Consider the following 22,978-nt stretch of genomic DNA (forward strand, 5'->3'; position numbering starts at 1 on the left):
CAATTTAAATATCTTCTGATCGATATTAATTTTTCTTTAAGAATTTCTACATATTTTCTAGACAGTGCCATAATTTTACCTTTGTCCTACTCATATTTTTTTTCGCCTAGCCAATTCAACATTATTTTAGTATTATTGGTAGTCAGACTTATTATAGTCTAATGTTTGGTGAGATGCTTGGTCTTTTGTATGTCAAGTTGTTTCATCATTCTCTATATTTTAATGTTATTAGATGGACAAGAAAATTACTCTTTTATTTTGTTCTCAGACGGACATTAGTATTTTTCACCTGGATTTTTTTTAAAATTTAATATCGATACAGCCATTTGCTCAATACATTGAATAACTGTGGAATATGCAACCTGTGGTTTTAAAACTGCCATATTGAATTGCGAAATTTAGGTAGTATCACCTGGAAACATTAAAATGTATATACGAAGTGTTATATAAAAGTAGCTCCTCTATGTCATCAAAAATTAATAAAAATAACTAAAGGGATTTTATTTTAATAGATATAAACCTTTCACCAAAGTTTCATGAAAACTGCTTAAAGCATTTTTGAGGTATTTCCAAAACCTGGAAAATCCCCCCTTTTTATAAATAAAAACCAAAAACTCGGAAACGTAAAATCTAAAATTTATAAAAATCAAAAGGGGGCTTACGTCAATAGATACAAACAATTCATCAAAGTTTCATGAAAATTGGCTGAAACATTTTTGAGTTATATGTTGACAACGGACGGACCCGGGCGTATTGAAAGTATTCCCATCAAAGTCTAATAGAGATATGTCCTATATTATTTTCACGTAAAAAAGTTCTGCAATAAAGGGGGTCTCAAACTTTGTCTCTATGAAATAATTTAGAAACACAGCGAATCAAATTGTGTGAATACGATTCACCTTTGTTGCAGAATAAATTCTTGAATTTTACATAATTCTTCTTTTCTCTTTCCTTCGCTACCTATAAGTTAAACCTCATCTGCAAAATGTAGTAAATTAAGGGTGTACAGAACACATAAACTATTTATTTTAGAGTCATTTATAAGCAATCCCTCTGTACTTTTAGTTTTGATTTCGTTCACTTAACTTATTTGATTTCAGCTCTCACGTTGCGCTCCTGTCGTCATACAATTTGTTAATTTGCCGACAAATTCATTTTTGTTGGTAACATCATTCACCATATCTAAGGTAGCTTTTACATATTTGTCCGCGGTGAGTCCCAATACCGGCGTATCTTTTTTAATCCTGCAAAGCATAGGTTTGGTGATTCTCATATATTCTAATTATATTAATTTACGTGTTCACCCTGTCTTGTCATGAATATGCATGAAATATTTGCCACTGGCTGTTTTGGTTTTTATTTCCTTCTTATATTATTAATTAATTTTATGATACCTCTGTTCATAGTTGACAACTAAATTATACGACAAAAGAGATGTCGATTTTTTCAAATGCGAACTTTCCATTTCTGTATAATTTAAATTTACTGTATATCAGAATATATATAGTCTTTCAATCTTGATTTTCTGTAAAACAAAGTATTTATACATATATCAATAAGAATTTGTGGTATATAATGTTGACTGAAGAAAAAGTAAGTAAAGAACTATAACCTCTTCCTTTTGAGTCTGACATCTGCAAATACTCATATTCAATTATGATAAAGGGACATAACTCAATCTACTATTGTTTTGTGCTTGCAGATCTACAAGGTAACAGAAAGGATTGTAATCAGAGATTGGAAGTGGGATTGGCACTATCCACAATGACTAATCACAAGGTTTGTACTTACATGAGAAACACGACGGTTGGTACATATGGAGCAGGATCGGCTTACCCTTCCACAGTACCTTATATCACCCTTGGGTATTGGTTGAGTTCTTGGTCCTCATCTGTAATTTTCTATGCTTTGTTATGTAGACGGTTATTTGTCTTTCTATCGTTTTTCGTTTTTATCAAGGCATTGTCAATATTAAAAAAAAAGATGATGTATGATTGCCAATAAGACAATTCTCCACAAGAGACAAAATGACACAGAAACTAACAACTATAGATCACCTTACGGTCTTCAACAATGAGCAAAACCCATACCGCATAGTCAGCTATAAAAGGCCTCGAAATGACAAATTTCAGTTCGTTTTCGACTTATGATATAAAAAAAGAAGATGTGGTATGATTGCCAATGAGACAACTATCCACAAAAGACCAAAATGACACAGACATTTACAACTATAGGTCACCGTACGGCCTTCAACAATGAGCAAAGCCCATACCGCATAGTCAGCTATAAAAGGCCCCGATAAGACAATGTAAAACAATTCAAACGAGAAAACTAACGGCCTTATTTATGTAAAACAATTTATGAGTTTGACTATCCCTTTGGTATCTTCCGCCTCTCTTTTAGCACTATCACACGATGAAATAAAATGAAAAGTATTTTGATTTTCTCTTTATATTGACCAAACCAAATTTATAAAAACAAAGAACACACAATGAGCCCACAATGCAATACATTTGGTATCGTTTTATTTCTATTTCTCAAATTTTTCTTCGAGATTTTAATACATTTAAGGATAAGATGTTTTATTAAAAGGGTCTAAAGTTATACTGAAATCATCTACCGTCATTTGGTGATAAGTAAACAAAATTATTCAAAAACGTAAATTAGCATAAATATTTATGATTGTAATCTGGTTTCCTAAAGTCCTTACATAGATAATATATCAATATTGTCTATGTATGCATATTTTATGTCACGTCCTAGCACAGTCTTATAGCACATGATTTTCGGAAGTGAACAGGCAAATAATTAATTATTACAGATTTTTCGGTTTCCTGTTTTCGCAGATTTTCTTCTTCTGGATACGGGAGTAGACTTCTTGGTAGGGATGTTAAACTTCCCTGAAATTTATGATACAAATCTGACTTTTTGTAGCAAACTACTTATTTTCGTTTATACAAATAGACTTCTTATATCCAAACGGACGAACGTACTAATTTTTTTTTTCATTTGATGAAGACTTTCAGATCAATAATTTCAATGCAATAAAGTTTGTGGTCTTTAAGATTGATGTTAAGAACGGAAACATATACTTATAAAAATATATAAAAAAAATCACGTGGAAAACATTCACGTCATCTTAATGAGTTTCTTTAAATATTGCCATCGAATTTGTATCAATTTTTTTTAATAGTTTTTATCGAAACTGTAAATATACGAAAATGATCAGCAGAACATTGTTTTAAAAAGAGGCAAACATGGCCAAATCGACAGTTGACTCCCTATAGTTATACGCAGATCTATCCTACGATAAATTATATGCAATGGTTATCAAATACCGATGAAAAATTTGTCAACTAAAATTGATATTAAAAAAAAAACAAGTAATAATGAACTTCCGTTCTGAAGGGGTTATTTTCGCGAAATAAAACAAACAAACACACAAAAAAACCCTCCACTTTGTTCAGAAAATAATGCACTACTCCTAACACACAAACACAGATCCAATGAAAGTTTGTAATAGCATAGGTTGGGATGTTGTTTATTTTGCGCCACCAGGTTATAGTTGTAGAAAATTATCATTTTCGCAATTAAACGTATAATGAATGGAGAAATAAATAAATCTCATTTATTAAAAGATTTAGTAATTAAAAGAATTTCCAGCGTCGGACTTGAAATATCAAACTGCGATCCAAAATTATCATCCACTGTTGATTCAAAAATATCTTTGACACATATAACCTTTGTATGATATAAGTCATTGCATTGGAACCAAAAAATCAGTTGGAAAAAAATTATGTTGTGCCACCCATATTATAGGATTTGCCTGACATTTACTTGGACAGCCTCTTAATTGGTGTACAATGTATAGGAAACAATTTTCAGCTTCCTCTTTTCCGAGATTTTTTCTCCTTCCCAATTCTGAAATATAAAAGGTAGGAGTTGTCAACGTCCCGAAAATGTATGATAAACATCTGACTTCTCGAAGGAAACTACTACTTATTTTCATTCATTAATTATGTGATGTTTCAAGTAGATTTACGTTTGATGACATTTGCGATTTTCATTATTCGGAGAAATGAATTAAAAATGTTGGTTTTGACTAAAAATTCTAATTTCTTGTTATACATTCTATCAGTTTCATAATGTCACAATCAGTGTTGAGGTGTTTCAAATAGAGAATCATTATGACAATAACACATAATTCTCCGTGCATTAAATAGATAGTTAAATTCCGAAATTTTCATTAACTTATATAAAAAATGTTTTCTACGATTAATCAGTTGGATTTCCAGTGAACGAAAACAAAAACAAAATGACTCTTCTCATGATAGAGTCGAGAAAGTTAATAATAAAACATTACCGGTGATACTGATCAAAAGTAATTTCTTTCTAAATGATACTTACATACATTTTAAAGAAAAGATTTTTTTTGTTATTATTAGAAATATACATGCAAATTCACGGAGTATTCCGAAATTCCCTAAGCTCGTAACAATTTCCGTGACTGCTTATTTTTACACTTCTAAGTTATCGAGCACACCTGTCGAGCTCTTGTCACATGTACCATAGAGAACTATAATTGTCTTGTCTTCAATATAAGATAGATCATTAGTATATACTTTTTGAGACAGTTTTTTCTTATAATTTTTTAAAATGAAGATTTTACTTTTCTCTTTTCAAAAATAAAGTAAAAGTGTGAGTGCTTTTTTTTCAAGCTATGAGTCGTTGAAAAAAAATTGATGTTGGTAATTCAAATATTTATTTGCAAAGCAACATTTTAAACGAGTTTTACATCAAGCTTCCATAGCCTGTTATATACAAATAATTTTTTGAAGTACCAAAATCAATTTATTTTTTGCTTGTATAGATTATACTTTCCTGGAACATGCAATTTTTTTGTATATATAAACCTCTAGGTAAGAAAAAGTCATGAATAAAGTTCTATCAATGATAGATTCACGGAAAAACGTTATGGTATATAGTAAAAATCAAAATAAATCAAAATAAAAACCAGATGCTCCGCAGGGCGCAGCTTTATACGACAACAGAGGTTGAACACTGAACGGTTGGGGCAAGTATGGACACAACATTCAAGCTGGATTCAGCTCTAAATTTGGATTGTGATTAAATAGTTGACACAGCATAGGTTTCTGACACAGAATGAATGTGGTCTAATGAACTTAAAATTTTTGTTTTGCCTTTGAACAATTCACTTTGCTGTTGAATATTAATCCTCTCCAAAAAATGTTTGAAGAAATTTTCTTTTTATTTATGAAATTTCAAATGAGAAAAATTGAACCCCTCCCCCCCATTTTTTTTTTCACATCCCCCTGTCCTTTATTCAAAAACTGATCTCAATTCAAATTTCTCATGGAGTTTGCAACAATAATTACTCATTTAAATACATCATAAAATATTAAAATGTAAAAAAAGTGCTTGTTATCACTGAATGGTAATGATTGTTTTAATTTATCAGTTGGAAGTAAAAGTGAATATACATTGTATATTGTATAAAACAATGATTTAAGTTGATTCAACTACTATTCTGGACAAAGAAAGATAACTCACATTGAAATTTCTTGCTATTGCACAATATTGTGCAATTAGATATTTCTTGCTATTGTGCAATACTGTGCAATTGAAAATACTTGCTATTGCACAATACTGTGCAATTGAAGATTTCTTGCTATTGCACAATATTGTGCAATTGAAAATTTCTTGCTATTGCACAATACTGTGCATTGAAGATTTCTTGTAATTGCTGAGTACTGTGCAATTGAAAATTTCTTGCTATTGCACAATACTTAATATAATAATTTTAGATCCTGATTTGGACCAACTTGAAAACTGGGCCCATAATCAAAAATCTAAGTACACAAAGAATTCAATTTTTGTTAAAATCAAACCAAGTTTAAATTTGGACCCTTTGGACCTTTATGTAGACCAATTTGAAAACGGGACCAAAAATTAAGAATCTACATACACAGTTAGATTCGGCATATCAAAGAACCCCAATTATTCAATATTTGATGAAATCAAACAAAGTTTTATTTTTGACCCTTTGGGCCCCTTATTCCTAAACTGTTGGGACCAAAACTCCCAAAATCAATCCCAACCTTCCTTTTGTGGTCATAAACCTTGTGTCAAAATTTCATAGATTTCTATTTACTAAAACTAAAGTTAATGTGCGAAAACCAAGAAAATGCTTATTTGGGCCGTTTTTGGCCCCTAATTCCTAAAATGTTGGGACCAAAACTCCCAAAATCAATCTCAACCTTTCATTTGTAGTCATAAACCTTGTCTTAAAATTTCATAGATTTCTATTCATTTTTACTTAAGTTAGAGTGCGAAAACTAAAAGTATTCGGACGACGACGACGACGACGACGCAGACGACGACGCCAACGTGATAGCAATATACGACATTTTTTTATCAAATTTTGCGGTCGTATAACAAAACAAAACAAAACTTCCTCTCCATGTTAATTGATAGCATCACCGCTAAAAGAGGACAAACATTGAGAAGATCTAGATTCTAGTGTTTACAGGGGAGATAATATTTTATCACTAGATTTCCCACTAAGTTGCTAGTATATAAATTATGACGACATTCCATTTACAAAATCACTTATGTAGCTTCCGTTGTAATACGAATTATATGTGATCATTTTCATATCTATTGACTGGATTGTCTGGTACATGTATATAAAAGTAGGTATTAATGTGAAAGATGATTATATGTTTTAACCTGTTATTCTCTGCACAATCAAGTAAGATATTTGTCTTTAATTTGATTTTTTTGATTTATTTTGTTTTATTTTAGTCTTTGACATTAATTAATAATCTTATTACGGATCAAGTTCACATTAGATTTGAAATTTAACTACAGCATTTACTATTCACTGCCAGTATAGATCAAGCTTATAACACTGATAAGTTGTTGTAAAAAATAAACAAGTTTAATGTATGCTGATAAGATTGAAATTTTAATATATCACTGGTAATATTTAGGAGTGTTTGCTCATTCCACTGATCTAATGTTTTTTTCTTAGAATTTCCTTACAGTATGTATATGAATTTTTAAGCAGAACAAGTAAAACGAGAAAATATTTTCACATGTGTCCAGAGTAGTTCGAAAATGATAAGTACATGATACAAAATATCCTTCGTCTGATCTAGTGTAGCGATAACTCAGATGCAACGTTTAGGTTTTCTGCTGTTAGCAAAGAATTACTAAGAGACGAAAACACAATGAAATATAACACCATTAAAACAGTTTTTCGGTTTTTTTGCGAGTACTCTCAGATCCGTTCCTAATGTCTTTTTGTTGTCAGAATGTACAAGTACCAGATCACGTCCACTTGTATTTTTGTCCTTCTGATGAGTTAAGCCTTTTTCAACTGATTTTTATAGTTTGTTCTTGTGTTGTACTGTTATTCAAATGTCCCAGGTTAGGTGGAGGGTTGGGATCCCGCTAACATGTTAAATCCCGCCACATTATTTATGTATGTATGAATTTTCAAATTTTTACTTATTCATTAATAATTCTTTTAAGTCATTTTAAGTTGCTGGAGTCTTAACTTTTTATAGTTGATTTGATGTATGCTTTATACATATTTCGGTATATTTTTAACTTTGTAATTTCGTGTGTGTACGAACTTATTTTTGTTTTAACATGTAAAGCGCTTAGAGTAATTGTATTTTTTATATAATGCGCTATAAAAATGGCAATTAAGAATAATAATAATAATATTGTGTCTGTCCAAAGTCAGGAGCCTGTAATTCAGTGGTTGTCCTTTGTCTATATAGCTATGTGTTACAATTCGTTTTTCGTTCATTTTTTTCATATATAAATAAGGCCATTAGTTTTCTCGTTTTAATTGTTTTACATTGTCATATCGGGGCCTTTCATAGCTGACTATGCGGTATGGGCTTTGCTCATTGTTGAAGAGCGTACGGTGACGACACATAGTTGTTTTAAATGTCTGTGTCATTTTTGTCTCTTGTGGACAGTTGCCTCATTGGCAATCATACCACATCTTTTTTTATGTTTCATAAAATTTGATATACTGTTTACACAAATAGACTAATGCAATAGAGAATGTGTTCTTTACGATTGATTATAAAATGGGAATATATGTATAACCTTTTGGGGTTTTATTAAAAAAAGTAACTGTCCCCGTGTTTTCCCTTATTTTGTTGTCTCAACCGAAACTGAAGTAAATAGAGAAAAACTAAGTCCATTTAGAAGAAAAATAGAAGGAAAAAAAATTCTGGATATAATGTTCTGTTCATAAATAAAATTTTGACCTATTTTGGTAGAAATTCAGAATAGGTTAAGAATGTTATTAAAATTTTAAAAACTTCAACCACAAGTAAAATACGAATTTATAGGATTTTTCCCCCAAAATTTAATTCTGGATAATATCTTAATATCATGAACAGGGTTCTGTCTAAGTTTGGTAGATATAGAGGATAGTTTATAAAGAAAGTTATTAAAATTTCAAAGTTTTTAACCACAGAGTCAATTATTGTGAACGCCGATGAATGTAGGATTTCTATGTCTCACTTCTTCGACAAAAGATGAAGGCTTGACAAAAACGTAGCAATACAAACAGAATCAGAGGTTCAATCTCTGCAAATGAGGAAAACATGACCGAAATCACTTCCATCTGAAAGCTGTTTTTCAGTCTCACGAAAAATTAAACAATTTATCGGGAAAATTTAGGGTTCCGCGCAACCCAATTTTTCGCCTACTTTAGGAAGCTAATAAATGTTTGCAGATTGTGTGTAATGTAAACTGGGAGAAAACTACGTACATAGTTATGTAACATACGGATAAGCAGGAAATATATTTTTATAAAATATCCTTCTAGATACTAACTTTTGATCATAAACAAGCTTCTGTCCAAATTTGGTAGAAATCCAGGATAGTTTAAGAAATTTATCTAAATTTTAAAATCTTTAACCACAGAGTGAATGTTATGTTAACTGGCGGAACAAATTAGTCCATTTAACAGTAAGACAGGAAACAAAAGCATTTTTTTTTTTACAAAATTCATTCTGGGTACCATCTTCCCATCATAAACAAGTTTTTGTCATAGTTTGGTAGAAATCCAGGATAGTTTGAGAAAGTTATTAAAATTTTGAAAACTGTAACTACAGAGTGAATGCTATGAATATGCATGAATGAATTTATTTTAATATTATAGTGCAATCTGAATTATGACTCACAATTACATTCATATATACAAGTAATTTTCAGCCAGCCAAATAGATTTATGATGACGTACTGTACATTTTGTATCATTACTAAAAATAAAGATAAATAAATAAATGAATATACTGTAAATTCAGAAACTGTTGTAATGTTTTGATTATTGCGAAAAATGCGACAGGGTAATATTGTTATGTTAAGTGGCAGAATAACTAGGTCAATTTATAAGTAAAATACGGATAAACATAAATTTTTTTCTAAAATTTATTTCTGGATACTATCTCATGATCACAAACAAGCTTCTGTTCAAGTTAAATAGAAATCCAAGTTTAAGAAAGTTATTAACATTTTAAAAGCTTTAACCACAGAGTGAGTGTTATGTTAACCGGCAGAAAAACTATGTCCATTTATAGGTAAAATACGGATATAAACAGGATTTTTTTACAAAATTTATTGCTGGATTCTAACTTATAAGCAAAAATAAGCTTCAGTCAAACTTTGAAAGAAATGCCGGATAATTTAGGAAAGTTATGAAAATTTCAACAACTTTTACCATAGAGTGAATATTTGTGGACGCCGCCGCCGATGACGGAAAGTAAAATCTATTTGTCTCGCTTTTACGACAAAATTCGAAGGCTCCACAAAAATGCTCCTTCTTAACTCACACACATAATGTTAATAAATTGTATTGATTGCACTGCACCTCTAAGGTAGTGTCTCTGTAGGAGTTTATTTCATTGGAGCAAATACACATAAAGCATATACTATTTGACGGTACCATATGGTAGAAATGCAACGCGGTGATAATTGTATTTTTGTTGTTTGACATTGGGCCCAATGCATCGGTCTGATTTTCTTTAATAGATGCATTTTTTACTGTCAATATCATGTATAATACGATTTGTTATAAAAGAAATTTTATGATTTATTTATATAATTACAACAGTACAAACCATATTCAAAATGTCCTGAATGGATACAACAACCGATTTATTCAAATAACTTACAAGTGCTTTTTTTACATCGCATTCTTGTTTCTCAGTGAAACATGATATCTGCTGATATTAAGATATTTAAACTTCCATCACTACTAGTATATGAACAGATAATTGCAGTAAATGTTTGAAGGATTTGATAAAATCATATTCAAAACAGTGTGGTCCTGGCCATTGATTGACGACCTAAATTATCCCATTGACTGGGACAGATTAGGTGAACGTTTGTCGGTAACAATCACTGCTCACTATGTACTTTTTAAAGACACTGAATCTGTGGGGTCACCAAAGGTTCTCAACACCCAAATAAAGCAATTCGAAAAACGAATCCGGAATAATACGATGTGTTGATTTATATCAATAATATAAATCAAAACATAAAGGTTATTCCTGAATAATTTTTCGAATTATTTTATTATTAAAGGCGTTAAGAACCTTTGGTGACCCCACAGTTTGAATTCTATAATAAGTAAGAAGTGAGCAATGGTCGTTACAGATAAACGTTCACATAATCTGTCACAGTCAATGGGATAACTTAGGTCGTCAATCAATGGCCAGGACCACACTGTTTTGCATATGATTCTAGTATTTAATCCCTTATTATTGCATGTTATTCAATTTTTTGTTGTCGAAAAGGTAGGTAAGAAACCAAAAGAAAGTCAAGTCGAGATAATTGAGTTAGAAGCTTTAAGTTGTAGAACTGAAATTTAAAAACTGTCAATCCTTCTTTATAGTGATTAAAAAAAATCTTTCGGGTCACCACTTTTCGGTGTATTCCAAAAATCCCTTCGCTTGTAACAATTTCCGTGACTATGCTTATTTCGGTGGAGGACATTTGAGCGAATTGATAGGACATTTGAGCGATAAAAAAAGGCGCCAGAATTTAAACCCATTTTAGAGAAAATAATTAAAATTGTCAAAGCCCATTTTAGAGAATTAGTTTAAACCCTTTTTAGTAAATAAATAATATATAATAAATAAAAAAATGTTTAATAGACTCAAGACAGCTCAATATAAAACTATATAGAAACATGTCCATTGAAATACAGCACTAATGTTAAAATTCTGTTCTAGGCTGGAATTTATAAATTAGAGAACGTACGTAATGGGTCTAGATATACCTTTCTCTTTATCTGTTCTCGATTGTGGTGCACATTCCTCTATACTTCGTATCTTTTATATGTTGTTGTGTGTAATGGGCTATCGAAAATACAGATGAGCGGATTAATTCGGCGCTTAAATGGGCTATTATGTTGGCGCTCAAATGTCGCCTTGTAGTTTTAATTTTTTCGCTCAAATGTCCTGCGCCCGCTTATTTTTACACTCCTACGTTATCGAGCTCACCTGTCGTGCTCTTGTCACATGTACCATAGAGAACTATTGTCTTGTTTTCAATATAAGATAGATCATTAGTATATACTTTTGAGACAGATTTTTCTTATAATTTTCAGAAATGAAGATTACTATGCTCTTTTCAAAAATATACTGAGCTAAAAAAAGTTTAGCAACAAAAATGTGAAATTCTATTTTATTACAAAATCAGAATAACATATAATTTTGATAATAACAAAATGGAGTTATGACATGTCAGAAGCAACATGAATGTTCATCACTTAAATTCATTAGGATTTTCTTTGTATGAAGCGCGGGCAGGTCAAAATGCGGAAATGAGTTTAGTGTTATTCAAAATCAATTTCTCAGCCATGCCCGAAATGCACCATTGAAGGATTGGCAAGCACACCAGCTGCTGTCCTTAGTCATGCACTGCTTTTGTGGCCGGAAAAAAATTGTCACGAGTTGACGCAAAGCGAAGGGAGCGCTCCTCCCCTTACGATATTTTTTTTTGTCGACGAGATATCGACCTATCATGTGCAGTTTCAATTTGTCGATATCTGTTTGTTGGTCTCTAAACTGTTGCCCTATGCACATTAAATCGAACCAAGATGTCAGCGACACTCATTCCGGCATCAACCATTTCAAGAGCTTTATGCCGGTCATTTTCGGGGTAGCCAGGTTGACGCCCCACGCAATATTTTCAAAGGTGTATGTGTTTTTTGCACAACTTTTTGGAAATTTTGGACCTTTAATGCTTTTCAACCTTGAAATTGTTTGGCTTTATAAATATTTTGATATGAATGTATTATATCAATGATGTTTAAAAAAAGATTTCCAGAAACAACAAAAAAAGATTTTGTTTAAAAAGTGTTGCTTAACTTCTTTGGCTCGGCATATAATAAAAAGTTTGAGTGCTTTTTTCAAGCTAGGAGTCGTTATAAAATAAATTCATGTTGGCACTACAAAAATTCATTTGCATAGCAACATTTTAAACCAGTTTTACATCAAGCTTCCATAGCCTGTTATATTCAAATAAATTTTTGAAGTACCAACATCAATTTATAATTTGACTGTATAGATTATACTTCCCTAGAACATACTAATTTTTCGTATATATAAACCTCTAGGTAAAGGAAAGTCAGGAAAAAAGTACTATCAATTATTGATTCACGGAAAAACGTTCTGGTATATAGTAAAAATAGAAATAAATTAGAATAAAAACAATACAAAACAAAACTTCCTCTCCTTGTTAATTGATAGCGTCCTTGTTAAATTGGACAAACGTTGAGAAGATCAAGATTCCAGTGTTTACAGGGGAGATTACATTTTATCACTAGATTTCCCACAATGATATAAATTGCTAGTATATAGACTATGAAGACATTTCATTCACAAAATTACTCGTGTAGCTTCCGTTGTAATTCGAATGGTTTATAATCTTTTTCTATCTATTGACTGGATTGTCTAGTACATTTATATATAAGAGTAGGTAAAGTGAAAGATGATTATATGTTAACCTGTTATTCTCTACACAATTAAGTAAGATATTTATCTTTAATTTTTTTTTTTAATTTTTAATATTTATTTGAGTCTTTGACATAAGTAATCTTTTTACGTATCAAGTTCACATTTGATTGGAAATTGAACTACACCATTTAGTATTCACTGCCAGTATAAGTCAAGTTAAAATAATCAAAAAAAGTGTTTTAAAAAACAAATAGATAAAGATGAACATTGCACGATTAAGTTCATAAACTGAATTTATGTGTCACAGAAGGAAGTAATCAAGTAATCTTGAATGTTTGAAATGAGAAAGAAACGCGATAGATATGATACTTAGTCGGCGGAGTAAAATATTTCAAATTTAAAGTTTTCCCGAATTGAAAATATAGTTCAATAATAATATAAGACCAAAACAAACAATGTGCAGCTTGTGAAAGGTTACATGTTTAAGTTTAAGAGATATCTTATACAGTATAGCAGATTTTTCATAATTTTTTTTTAACAATTTATAGGTCTAAATGATCTTCTACTTTTTTTGGCCTTTTTAAAAAAAAATTCTATTCGAGCTTCATTACAAAAACACTATTCGCATCTAATCTTGTAATGAAATATTCTTTTCAATATCAAATCTTTTTTTTCAGTTGTTAAGTTTCGAATTGTTTGTATTGTAGAACTATGGCATCCAACCATTGCGAACCATGTACTGCACGTTGTATGACTCATACAGCAGTTCGATGGTGTTCCGAATGCGAAGAATCTCTGTGTTCTGAATGTACAGAAGCCCACAAGGTTCAAAAAATTACTAGAAATCACCATTTGATAGAGACAGGTAAATTACCAGAAAGAATTAATCTCTCCTTTAATTGTTCAAAGCATGAAGACTTACCATTGGAATTTTATTGTGTAAATGATGATGTTATGTGTTGTCAGGAATGTTTGCCCGAAAATCATCGATCATGCGATAACGTCATATCCGTTGAACTGGCATCAAAGAATTCAAAACACTCGCAGTCGTTCGTTGATTTCCAAGACCAGCTGAGCTTTATATTCGAGGCTTTATATAAGTTGAAAAACAAATGCAAGGAAAGCGATAGCCGAATAGAACAACAAGAAACACAAATTCGAAAACAAATAGCGAAAATTAAAGAGGACATTATAAAACAATTGGAAATTTTGGAGGAATCACTTCTAAAAGACCTAACCAAAATCAAAGATAAAAGCAAATCCAGGGTAAAACGACTAGAAAAGGATATAGGTGACTTGATAACATCCTCAAAAGTTGAAAAGGAAACATTAGAATTTGTAAGAGATCACGGTTCTGATAAACAAGCGTTTGTTTCTATTAATTCATCCAAACCAATCTTGGACGAAATTGAAACGAAAGTTAAGCAGTTATTCGAATCGTTTACAGACACCAATCTTACGTTCGTCGAAAGTATCCTAAAGGAAAAATTTGAAGATCTCGGATCAATAGAATTTAAGGAAACGCCTTGTATCTTTTCTTTTGTACCATACAAGCAGTGCCAGTCACAGGTTCCAGTCGTTCTAAAGCGCACGATCCCCTCTTACACCTATGTATACGACATTTACACGAAAGGTGAGGTGTTGGAAGGAGTAACTGGCATTACGATATCAGACAATAACACGTTGATTTTCTGTGATGTAAATACTGGAAAGGTTTATTTTTGTGATGAAAATGATAACTTCTTATCATCTATCAGCTTTTCTGCTAAACCATGGAATATAGAAGCCATACCAGGAACAACTACTGCTGTAATGACTGGTAGAACTGATCCTTACGTACGGTTCTTAGATATAAGAAAACGGAGGTTTTTAAAGAAAGTAAAAGTGGGTCAGAGTGGGAGTGGTAGTATTGCTGTTACCAAAGATAACATTTTCGTTACAATTAAAGGAGAGATACAGGTTTTAGACTTGAATGGAAAGGTTAAAAGAATAATTGGTCTCAAACAAGAACAAGCTATAAATTGGTACATTTCTGTTTGCCCAAATGGGAATATTTGTTATTCAAATGGAAACGCAGTTCATTCCATTACATCAGATGGGTGTCCTGTTTTTACCTATGCGTCGCCCGATCTTCGTTATGCACGAAATGCAATAACAGATAATGCTGACAATATATACATCTTAGATTGTAAATCAAGTAACTTACATAAACTTACATCTACTGGAAATTTAGTTGACATTTTATGGGACGATAGTTTGTCCGAACCTTATGTATTTTGTTTTAGTAAGAACTTTTCAAAAATCTACATTGCAAATAACAAGGGAAGAACAATGTCAGTATTTAAGAAAAACTAGTACCTGTTATATTTGTATCGTGTTTTAAACTGTTTTTTTTTAGGTGTGTCAATAACCGCGGGGCACTGAGCCATTTCCCTAATATTCCGAAAGTCTGTAATATTTTAATGAATAAATAAAGGCAACAGTAGTATACCGCTGTTCAAAACTCATAAATCCATGGACAAAAAACAAAATCGGGGTATCAAACCAAAACCGAGGGAAACGCATTAAATATAAGAGGAGAACAACGACATAACACCGAAACGTAAGACACACAGAAACGGACCAAGCATCAGATAAAACACCACGAGAATAACAAATATAACATGAAAACCAAATACATGAATTTGGGATAGACAAGTACCGTGCCACGTCTTATCTCAATATCTCAAAAATAAGAGAAAACACAAACGACTCAACGTTAAAATGCAACACACACATAAACGAACAATAATTTAACAATGGCCATCTTCCTGACTTGGTACAGGACACTTTTAAAGGGGAAAAAAAGTGGTGGGTTGAACCTGGTTTTGTGGCATGCCAAACCTCGCACTTTAATGGCAAAGTTAAATATAACATCGAGATGACAACATAATATTACAGGACTACAATACAAATAAATAGGAGAACATATTAGACAAAGAAAAACATGATTAATAGATAACAAAAAGCATCAGGTTTAAAATTCAATACGCCAAAAACGCGCCTTGTCCACACAGAAATCAACAGTGACGCCCAGATATAAAAGATCGAAAGTGAAAAAAGTACAAAGTTGTACAGCACTGAAGATCAAAAGTTGAAAAGGTTTCGCCAAATACGGCATTGTTTTTATGCCCGGGATAAGAACATTCTTATTATATAGAACAATTCATGCTATTGCAAACAGTAAATTTTATCAAATGTATATGAAAGAGTTAACATAAAGAAACTAAGTTATTAACTAATTACAGAAAACTAAACCCGAATACATAACGCCAAGATATAAAAGATCGAAAGTGAAAAAGGTACAAAGTTGTACAGCACTGAAGATCAAAAGTTGAAAAGGTTATTGTGTAAACAAACTAATTTTCGCGAGCGATTTATTTTCACGAGTAGAAAAATAACGCGAATTTAAATCGTCACGTGTATGTAAAACTTGGATCTTTCCTTATTTAACCACATCAATTTAATTAGAAAATCGCGAAATTTAATTGCCCCGAAATGGACTCGAAAGGGCTAAACGCGAAATAAAGTATTTGCGGAAATAAGTTGGTTAACAGAAAAAAAATTCAATGTTTTAATAATGTTTTTATTATGTTTATTGCTGTATTGTTTGCCTTCAAATTATCGGAGTATAAATGTTCATCTGGCTGTCGACAAAGTTCAAAATCATCTTCTCGAGAAATTCAAAATTCCATATTCTTATGCATGGTCATCTGGTTTCAATTTCGGGACAGTGATGTCACTGATTAAACTTAAGGTTCATTAGCAATGTCTACAGATAACAAATGTTGGTATTCAAAATGTCAAAGCTAATAAAAGATTTGTTTTAGGCTTTATTATATAGATATAGGATATTGGACTTGGTATTGAAAAAATCTATTTCCAATAAGGGGATATATTTCAAAATATCAAGGCAAAATATTTGAAAATCAAACAATTGATACAAATATTGATGAGTCTTTCGAATTCTTGTTTTATAGAGGAAGATGTTAGCAAGCAAAATCGAGGGAATTGTGAAAATGATGATACAAGCATGAAAATTACCACAAAGCATCATTATTTATATATACTTTTGAAGAAATAACTGCTGGCCATTAAATTTTTTTTCCAAGATGGGCACGGCCATTTTCTAAAATGGCTGTTTTCTTTAGTTTGAAAATACTGATTTTTCTAAAAAAACTTTTCTTTGAACTTTTTTTTTAGTAAAAACCAATTACCTTGTTGGGTGGATACCTTTTTTACATCTCATATTTATTAAAAAATAATATTTGACATATCTAGTATTTGCGCATGCGCCAAAATGTAACAAAATTCTTTCAAAATCATTTGAACTATTGAACATATATTTAGTGTTTTTTGATTTCTAATGATGAATTGGTTTAATAACATTTTTTAAGGTTATGATACACACTTGTTTAACAATTTTACGTATGTGCAAACTATTTATAGACATCAAAAGCGATTTGTATGTACTACCGAGCATTTCTCATGTATTTTTGGAAATGGCTTATCAAATTCAGTGGGAATGGCCTGATTTGAAAGGAAAAGATAAGTGTATCGTCATGTTTGGTGGATTGCACATTGAAATGAGTTGTTATAAAACTCTGGGTGATGTATTGCGTGATTTGGGATGGACATTTCGTCTTACTGAGGCCAATATTGCAACACCAAGAACACAAGACTCTTTTTATGTATTTTTAAATGTACCTGGAACTAGACAGGCGCATCAGACAACTGCATGTATTTTGCTTGAATTGTTAATTTCGGATTATGAAAGCTCAACTCAGAATATATAATATGTCATGACGCTGTGGCGTTCAATGATTTAACCGACTGGTGTAAGGAAATAGAGTCATCTCGACCACAGTTTAATTCCTGGCGTTCAAAAATGAATTAAGAATTTCTTCTGATTTTTGTATTATGAGATTTCGTACTTTTCAAAAAGACCATATAAAGCACGAAAGCGTGTGGTTTTAGGTCTTGATCGTGTAAATTATGCTAGATCGTTACCGACCGTCTCTGAGATATGACTTCTCTTCCCGAACCGGTGCCATATGATTAACCGAAGATCCTTTTTAGACAAATGGATGGTAGCCAGGACCAGGAGTCAGTATATTAGAAGTTGAATTTGAAAGATCTAGTGGTTTGGGTCATTCTACAACAGACGAACGACATAATGAAGACTCTACGAAAAGACAAAGATTTTTTTAAACAGCTTTAAAGGCATTGTAAAGTGATGACCGAGGTTTGAAATTAATTTCTAGAAGAGTCGTTAGATTTGTAAAAAAACCCAACTCCATTTAGGAAATTTCAAATGCAGCTACGGGATTTGCTAATTTTGAGATTGCCGCAAAAGTTGTAACGTCGAGTTTTACCTCTTGTATCTAGGGTTGTATCAGTGCAGAACGTTGCCTTACCATTCAGAATATATATATAGTCAACATGAACAATATGATTGTAGTTCTGTTCTAAATATTACGATAGTTCATAGAGCCCCGATATTTGTTGTCTGATGTCTCTTTCTGTATAAGAAAACACTTGCTGACTTGTTATTCAGAATTAACTACGCAACAGGGCAATGGTTGCACATCGGGGACAATAAACGTACTATTACACAATACGTATATAATAAGGAAAACATTTTAAGATATACATCTATAATTCAAAAAGCTTGGTTGGAAAAAAGTAAAATCACAAAAATATTGAACTCTAGGGAAACTTCGAAACAGAAAGTCCCTAATCAAATAGTAAAATCAAATGATAAAATACATCAAACGAATGGATAACAACTGTCATATTCCTGACTTATCTACAGGTATTTTCAAATGTAGAAATAGGTGAATTTAACCTGTTTTTTTTTTGAAGAGCTGAACCTTTCACATGTATACCAGTAGCATCAAACTCCATTGTATTTACAACGATGCTTGAACAAACCAGACATAATGGGTAAGATTGTCAAAAAAGGGGTACAGCAGTCATCACCGTGTCACAGCATGAATTAAAACAAAAATGTCACTTCATGAAGGGAGCACACATTCACTATTCACTATTCACCTTCAATCTAGATCAAGCTTTTAAACAATCATTGGATATAAGAGCTTGAATAGTAATAATAATAAATAAACTCGTCATAGATACCAGGATTGCAATTTTATACTAACGTCAGATGCGCGTTTCGTCTACAAAAGACTCATTTGTTACGCTCGAATAAAAAAATGTTAAAATGGCCAAATAAAGTACGAAGTGAAAGAGCCAAATACAGCTAAGGTAATCTATTTCTGAGGAATGTTTCAAAAAATGAACAGCAGCTTTAAACTGTTTAGTTCATAGTTTGAATACATGTGTTACAGAATGATCTGATCAATTATAACTTAATGATTTACAATGAGAGAGAAACATGATATTTTTGATTATTTAAACAGAATGCAATATATAAAATTTAAAGTTTTCCTACTGTAGAAACATGAATGTTTTACAAGTTATAGTCAGAATAAACCGTGCAAGAATTGTTAAATGTTTTTTGTTTAATTAAACATGTTTAATGTAGGCTGGATAGATTTTAATATCATTCTGGTAATCTGTATGAAAATTTTTTCAAGGTACTGAGTTAAAGTACTTGTCCTTAGAATAACTATATTTATAAATTTTAAGCAGAACAAGTACAATGAGAAAATAGTTTTGCATGTGTTCAGAGTTGATTTAAAAATGTTAATTACATATACCAAATTATCTTACTTCTGATCTACTTTAACAATTTATTTTTAAATGCAACGTTTGGGTTTTCTGCTGTTTACGGATGAAATACTAGATGTAAAAGCAGAATAAAATGAACACATTTTTCATCAAACTCCATATATTGTTTACACAAATAGATAACTTCCTATAAACTCATGAACGTTCTTTTTTTACTTTAATGGAGACTTATACTTTTTTATGATAATTTCAAGGCATTGTAGATATTGTGCTTGAAGTTTCACCCATTTTTTTTTTTATAGTTTATACTGAATCTGTAGTAGAAAGAGAAGAGGAAAATGTAACGATACTCATTTTATCGGCAGATCAATCTTTACAAATGCGGAAATCACTTCCATTCTGACAGGTTTTTGTAGGTCTCACGAAAAATCAAACAATTTATCGATAAAAATACCACTTCTAAATACACACAAAAAATTGAAATTAAAATCACAAAAATACTGAACTTAGAGGTAAATCAATTCGGAAAATCCATAATCACATGGCAAAATCAAATAACAAAACGCATCAAAAACGAATGGACAAGAATTGTCATATTCCTGACTTGGTACAGGGATTTTCAAATGTAGAAAATGGTGGATTAAACCTGGTTCTATAGCGCTAACCCTCTCACTTAATGACAGTCTCATCAAATTCCGTTATATTTACATTAATGCGTTGAATAAACAGACACACTAAATAAAATAGTCAAAATATGGGTACATCAATCTTCATCGTATAACAATTCTAAAAGGAATAATTTAACAGAACACAAAAACATCTACTGCCTACGAACACATTGATTGATTTGAGTGTCTGACGTCAGAACTTTTTTATACGTCACATAAGACACAATGACAGTTTTTGATAATATTAACTGGCAGTTATTTTTTTTTCTCCGATCAGGATATAGGGATAGGGGATTATCATTTTCACCTGCTTCTAGATCTGATCAAATTCATTTTGTTTTTATTGGGTAGCATTATTATTTTCAACATGTGTTGGGCAAATCTATTTATTTTATTCTTAACTTTCATACAAGGCCAAAATATTATTTTTTTAAAATCCATTCTGCATATTATGGAGTAGGAAATATACAAACTGTAATAAGGTGCCAAAATCAATGCCTCTCCGACCCTCCACATGAAAAGAAAAATTGATATTAGCACGAATACAGTATAAACACATTTACTCTTTTATTAATAGATTTACTATAAATGTGCATGCGTCGAACTATAATATCAAACAGTTGAAAGAAAAAAATAGTTTAATGTTTTCATTTTAAAGCTTCCTGTTTTTGGAGATTGTCCTATTCCAGAAACGGTGTAAACTCTTAGGTACGGATGTTAAAATTCCTAGAAATTTATGATAGAAATCTGATATTTTTTTGTAGCAACTACTTATTTTGGTTTATTAAAATTTGTTATTTCCTTATACAATTATGTATGTGATGTTTCAACAATGTTCAAGTTGATTTATATTTGACAACATTTGCGATTTCCTTCTTTCGGAGCAATTATAAAAAACTTAGTTTTACCTCAAAATTCTAATTTCTGGCCATAAAATTTAGTCAATTTCTTTTTTTTTCTCAAAAAGAGAATCTTTGTAATGATGAAATTAATTGCTCCGTAAATGAAATAAATGTTTAGTTAATAAACCTTTCTGACTTTGATTTATACATAAACAATGATTGGTAAGCCAAAATTCATCAATATCCTCCGCTATTATCTTTAAGTATATCAAACATGATGACATCCCGGACATAAACAATCAGTTTATGGTGTCATTTTATAGTTGTTTAATCATTTTGTGAATATATTGAATGGAATAACTGGTACACGCAAATATAAAAGTAGGTGATAAGTTTGAATTTTGATATCACTCCTCTAACTTGCTGGAGTATTTGCTCATTGTAATGATCCCTCAGTATTTTTCTTTTGAATTAATTTCTAAATATAATTATATCTTTATATCAATAGTTAACTTAACATTCAGGTATACCACGACAAATAAAAATGATGGGTCGGAAATCAGCCATTAAAGACATGCAAGAATTATTATGTGTACGCTTTTGTTATATATATGTTACAGTAAATAGGTGAAATACGGAATTCCATGTAATGACTAACATTTAGGAATTACATGTAATTCCCGATGCACTCAGTTAATACAAGTAATTCCTTAAATGGCCCAGTGATTACCAGTAATTACTGATTTCAAAATGAATTTTTACATCTATTTACTAACTGTTTATAAAACAATGATGTAATATTGTCAGCTAATCAATAGTTATGGTAATAGTAACTAGAAGAACAGTGAGTACTCTAAAAAAGTGATCAGCCTTAAATGTATCTTTTTGTTATAGGTGCATTAGCTACAAGATATAAAAAAAGAGGTTTTTTTTGTTGTTAAATAATTAATAAAAATGATACAGTAAAAACAACTAGTCCATTGGTAGAAATCCATGATAATATAAGAAAGTTATCAAAATTTTATCCACAGAGTGAATATTTGTGAACGCCACTGACGACGGAAGGTTGGCTGGTTCGCTATGTCTCGCAAAAGACGCAGGCTCTACAAAAAGGAAAATAATGTCAACATTGAAAGTAAAACAAAAGGGATGGACCATTTAGTTGACCTATTCAATCCACAAAAGTATCATACTCATACCGGTAAAAACGATGATAAAATGTTGTTGCAGGTATATATTGGAAACTCATAAAAAGAGAAATAGAAACACAGAAAAATGACAATGTGACTCTTAACGCCATCAATTTGTTTATTTGTTTGTAAAGAATGTCAGCTTCATCGCAAATGTCTGACAAAATAAGTCGTAGTTACACCTATTTTTTAAAAAGGAATTTAACTCATGCCATTGGGCATGTAGATATGCAAAGTATGCCTGAAGGAGATTTTAATTAAACAAAACTTTGAGATTTAAGAATTGTCAAAATAATGTAATCAAATTAATTAGGCATAAACGAATGTCTGTCATCAAAAAGAGCTGGCGAAGTTGCCTATAAACTTCTCACAAAATTATGTATTTCTCAATTTTGGATCGATATCATTGTCTTGCATGCTGAAAATTATTCTTATGGAGTTAACAACCGTTTTATAGTTTCAATTAACAAACACTAATTTAAAGAGTTTGCACTTTTGATGTACCTTATATTCCTCAATCCTTAAGTAAG

The 22,978-nt window shown here is 31.2% G+C and overlaps 1 protein-coding gene across 1 annotated transcript; it reads left to right on the forward strand.

Moving 5' to 3' along the window:
- The first annotated feature begins 1,700 nt into the window (after positions 1 to 1,700).
- LOC134684790 (uncharacterized) lies at positions 1,701 to 15,371 on the forward strand. The gene is made up of 2 exons (XM_063544100.1): positions 1,701 to 1,779; positions 13,724 to 15,371. The coding sequence occupies exon 2, from the start codon at positions 13,728 to 13,730 to the stop codon at positions 15,369 to 15,371; it is 1,644 nt and encodes a 547-aa protein (XP_063400170.1). The 5' UTR covers positions 1,701 to 1,779; positions 13,724 to 13,727.
- Positions 15,372 to 22,978: the final 7,607 nt, after the last annotated feature.

The sequence above is a fragment of the Mytilus trossulus genome, chromosome 9 (genome assembly GCF_036588685.1).
Source record: "Mytilus trossulus isolate FHL-02 chromosome 9, PNRI_Mtr1.1.1.hap1, whole genome shotgun sequence".
Classification (NCBI taxonomy): domain Eukaryota; kingdom Metazoa; phylum Mollusca; class Bivalvia; order Mytilida; family Mytilidae; genus Mytilus; species Mytilus trossulus.